This window comes from Microtus oregoni, unplaced genomic scaffold (assembly GCF_018167655.1).
Source record: "Microtus oregoni isolate MIOR12 unplaced genomic scaffold, Mior012 000072F_ref0000427, whole genome shotgun sequence".
Lineage (NCBI taxonomy): Eukaryota > Metazoa > Chordata > Mammalia > Rodentia > Cricetidae > Microtus > Microtus oregoni.
The window spans coordinates 582,753-587,124 of NW_024543979.1; the positions used below are offsets into that span (position 1 = coordinate 582,753).

At 43.4% G+C, this 4,372-nt stretch overlaps 1 protein-coding gene across 1 annotated transcript; it reads left to right on the top strand.

The window, feature by feature from the left end:
• Positions 1-1,359: 1,359 nt before the first annotated feature.
• On the top strand, positions 1,360-2,792 carry LOC121440970 (polyadenylate-binding protein-interacting protein 1-like). Its single transcript, XM_041642066.1, has one exon. The coding sequence runs from the start codon at positions 1,491-1,493 to the stop codon at positions 2,589-2,591; it is 1,101 nt and encodes a 366-aa protein (XP_041498000.1). The 5' UTR covers positions 1,360-1,490; the 3' UTR covers positions 2,592-2,792.
• Positions 2,793-4,372: the final 1,580 nt, after the last annotated feature.

Genomic DNA, 4,372 nt, shown 5'->3' on the forward strand with positions numbered 1-4,372 from the left:
ACCAACCCCGCAACTGACAAAGGTCTGATCTCCAAAATATATAAAGAACTCAAGAAACTAGACTGTAAAAGGCTAACCAACCCAATTATAAAATGGGGCATTGAGCTGAACAGAGAATTCTCAACAGAAGAACTTCAAATGGCCAAAAGACACTTAAGGTCATGCTCAACTTCCTTAGCGATCAGGGAAATGCAAATCAAGACAACTTTAAGATACCATCTTACACCTGTCAGAATGGCGAAAATCAAAAACACCAATGATAGCCTTTGTTGGAGAGGTTGTGGAGAAAGGGGTACACTCATCCATTGCTGGTGGGAATGCAAACTTGTGCAACCACTTTGGAAAGCAGTGTGGCGGTTTCTCAGGAAATTTGGGATCAACTTACCCCTGGACCCCGCAATACCACTCTTGAGATTATACCCAAGAGAGGCCTTATCATACAACAAAAGTATATGCTCTACTATGTTATAGCAGCATTGTTTGTCATAGCCAGAACCTGGAAACAACCTAGATGCCCTTCAATGGAAGAATGGATGAAGAAAGTATGGAATATATACATATTAGAGTATTATTCAGCAGTAAGAAACAAGGACTTCTTGAATTTTGCATACAAATGGATGGAAATAGAAAACACTATCCTGAGTGAGGTAAGCCAGACACAAAAAGAGGAACATGGGATGTACTCACTCATATTTGGTTTCTAGCCATAAACCAAGGACATTGAGCCTATAATTAGTGATCCAAGAGAAGCTAAATAAGGAGAACCCAAAGAAAAACATATAGGCATCCTCCTGAATATTAACCTTCAGCAAGCGATGAAAGGAGACAGAGACAGAGACCCACATTGGAGCACAGGACTGAATTCTCAAGGTCCAAATCAGGAGCAGAAGGAGAGAGAGCACGAGCAAGGAACTCAGGACCATGAGGGGTGCACCCACACACTGAGACAATGGGGATGTTCTACTGGGAACTCACCAAGACCAGCTGGCCTGGGTCTGGAAAAGCCTGGGATAAAACCAGACTCTCTGAACATAACGGACAATGAGGACTACTGAGAACTCAAGAACAATGGCACTGGGTTTCTGATCCTACTGCACGTACTGGCTTTGTGGGAGCCTAGGCAGTTTGGATGCTCAACTTACTAGACCTGGATGGAGGTGGGGGGTTCCTTGGACTTCCCACAGGACAGGGAACCCTGATTGCTTTTCGGGCTGAGGGGGGGGGACTTAATTAGGGGAGGGGGAGGGAAATGGGAGGCGGTGGCTGGGAAGAGACAGAAATCTTTAATAAATAAATAAATTTAAAAATAAATAAATAAGGCTGCGCCCACGCCCCCTCCCCCCGGATTATTTTCCTGCCACCAACCGTCAGTCGCGCACTTTTCCTCCAGAGAACTAGCGAGGAGGTCGGAGGCGCCGGAACAAACGAGGCCCCAGAGAGCTCCACCTAGTTCACAGGATAAAATCCCACAGCAGAACTCGGAGTCAGCAATGGCTAAGCCCCAGGTGGTTGTGGCTCCTGTACTAATGTCTAAGCTGTCTGCGAACGCCCCCGAATTTTACCCATCAGGTTATTCTAATTATACAGAATCCTATGAGGATGGTTGTGAGGATTATCCCACTCTATCAGAATATGTTCAGGATTTTCTGAATCATCTTACAGAGCAGCCTGGCAGTTTTGAAACAGAAATTGAACAGTTTGCAGAAACCCTGAATGGATGGGTCACAACAGACGATGCTTTGCAAGAACTTGTGGAACTCATCTACCAGCAGGCCACGTCTATCCCAAATTTCTCTTACATGGGAGCTCGCCTGTGTAATTACCTGTCCCATCATCTGACAATTAGCCCACAGAGTGGCAACTTCCGCCAATTGCTACTTCAAAGATGCCGGACGGAGTATGAAGTTAAAGACCAAGCTGCAAAAGGAGATGAAGTGACTCGGAAACGATTTCATGCGTTTGTTCTGTTTCTGGGAGAACTATACCTGAACCTGGAGATCAAAGGAACAAATGGGCAGGTTACAAGAGCAGATATTCTTCAGGTTGGTCTCCGGGAACTGCTGAATGCTCTGTTCGCTAATCCTATGGATGACAACTTAATTTGTGCAGTAAAATTGCTAAAGTTGACAGGATCAGTTTTAGAAGATACTTGGAAGGAAAAGGGGAAAACTGATATGGAAGAAATAATTCAGAGAATTGAAAATGTTGTTCTAGATGCAAACTGCAGCAGAGATGTAAAACAGATGCTCTTGAAACTTGTAGAACTTCGATCAAGTAACTGGGGCAGGGTCCATGCAACTTCAACATACAGAGAAGCCACCCCTGAAAATGACCCTAACTACTTCATGAATGAACCAACATTTTATACATCTGATGGTGTTCCTTTCACTGCTGCTGACCCAGATTACCAAGAGAAGTATCAGGAGTTACTTGAAAGAGAGGACTTTTTTCCAGATTATGAAGAAAATGGAACAGATTTATCAGGGGCTGGTGACCCATATTTGGACGATATTGATGATGAGATGGACCCAGAGATTGAAGAAGCTTATGAAAAGTTTTGTTTAGAATCAGAGCGTAAGCGAAAACAGTAAAGTTAAATCTGAGGCTATCAGGGTTTTTGTTTTGTTTTGTTTTTTTTTGTTTTTTTTTTTTTTTAGTTTAGGTCTGGTGATTTAGCAGAACACAGGAAAGCAAGAAACTTTGTGTCAGGCTTATACCAAATTAAGGATGTTGAGTTATGTTACTAATGTATGCAACTTTAATTTTGTTTTCACACTACCTGCCAAAATAAACTTTATTCCCTGTAACTTAAAAAAAAAAAAAAAAAATAAATAAATAAATAAAAAATAAAAATAAAGTCCAGCTAGTGGAATAGGAAAAAAGATAGAAATCCATTACATCTCCCCAGATTATTAAAAGTGGGGATTGCTCCCTTCTTCCCCTAACATCAGGTAAAACTATTGCTCGCCCCACCTTTCATGGTGAGCCCCAACAACGTGAGCACAATGATGACTGTAGGAAAAGGCCCCATGGGGTGCTGTATTGGACAGGGTGGGGCAGATGCTGAGGAATTCTCCCCTCTCGTTTCTCACTGACCCCAGTAGTACAAATAATAAAAACCCAGAGTCAGATATTGGAGTTCAACCTGAAAACCAGAAAAACAAGCAGCCAAGCCACTAGAGAAGTCTTCCCTCTACCAAGGCTGGGTGACTGCAAACCAAGCAGCCATCCTCTCTCTCCCCTCCCATTTTATCTTCCCTCTAGTGCTAGGATTAAGGGTGTGAGACTCCCTAGAACTAGATTAAAGGGGTGAGCCACCACCACGTGGACTTGTTTCTGTATTGATCTTGTGTAGCCCAGGGTGGCCTTGAACTCACAGAAATCCATCTGCCTCTGTCTCCCAAATCCTGGGATTAAAGGTGTGTGCCATTGTTGCCTGACCTCTAGTGGCTTTAGCTTTGGCTCTGGTCTTCAGGCAAGATTTATTTATCAAAATACAAATAACAGGCCCTACACCAGGCCACTCCTAGGCTCTAATCATTCTTAAAGGGAAAACAAATTGCCCACAAGGTTTCAAGTGGCCAGGTGACATGTTTAGTTATTCAAAGAATGGGGAAAAATTTTTCAAAATAAATTGGACTGGTCTAACTGCCATTCTCCGGGTTTAAAATGAATGAAAACCCGAAAAGGTTTTCTGATTTCTCATCTTCCCATCTTGAATGAATTTTAAGACCAATAAAAACAAGAGGTCATAGAAAAAATTAGAGATGGAGTATACCTTCTGAAACTTACAAAAAGTGGCAAAAAGTAAGATGCCATTGCAATTCTAGTAACCGGGATAGGCCCTATCGCTCAGTTTTAAGCTAATGGTAAAATACAAGGTTTAATTTTTCAATATAACATTTTTATTGATTCTCTAGGAATTTCACATCATGCACCCTGATTGCATTCACCTCCCAGTCCCTCCACATCTGCCCTCCAACCCTTGTGGCCTCCCCCCCGAAAAAGTTTTTAAAACATTCAATTTGTATTACCTACATGCTCACTGCAGGATGGCTTAACTCCCAGTGGACTGCCTTCTCAATAGACTGTGTCTTTCCCCTCCTACACTCTTGCAGCATCCTGTCCCCCTTTGGGGGTAGATGCGGGCTGGTTTGGGGGTAGGGGCTGTCACAGAAGCCCCTCAATTGTGCATCTGCAGTCATTGATATGACAGCAATGTTAGCCTCCATGCTCTCCACAGGCAGCTGGAGCACAGATCATGGGCCTCCACATGGTTTGGCGACACCACAGACCCCAAACACAGCCCCTGGCCACAGCAGGACCGAGGACAAGGTCCTTGGAGGCAGACCTGATCACAGACATCATCATG

Bases quoted from the DNA above. Each gene is read 5' to 3' on its own strand.
- LOC121440970 (XM_041642066.1), top strand. From the start codon at position 1,491: ATGGCTAAGCCCCAGGTGGTTGTGGCTCCTGTACTAATGTCTAAGCTG.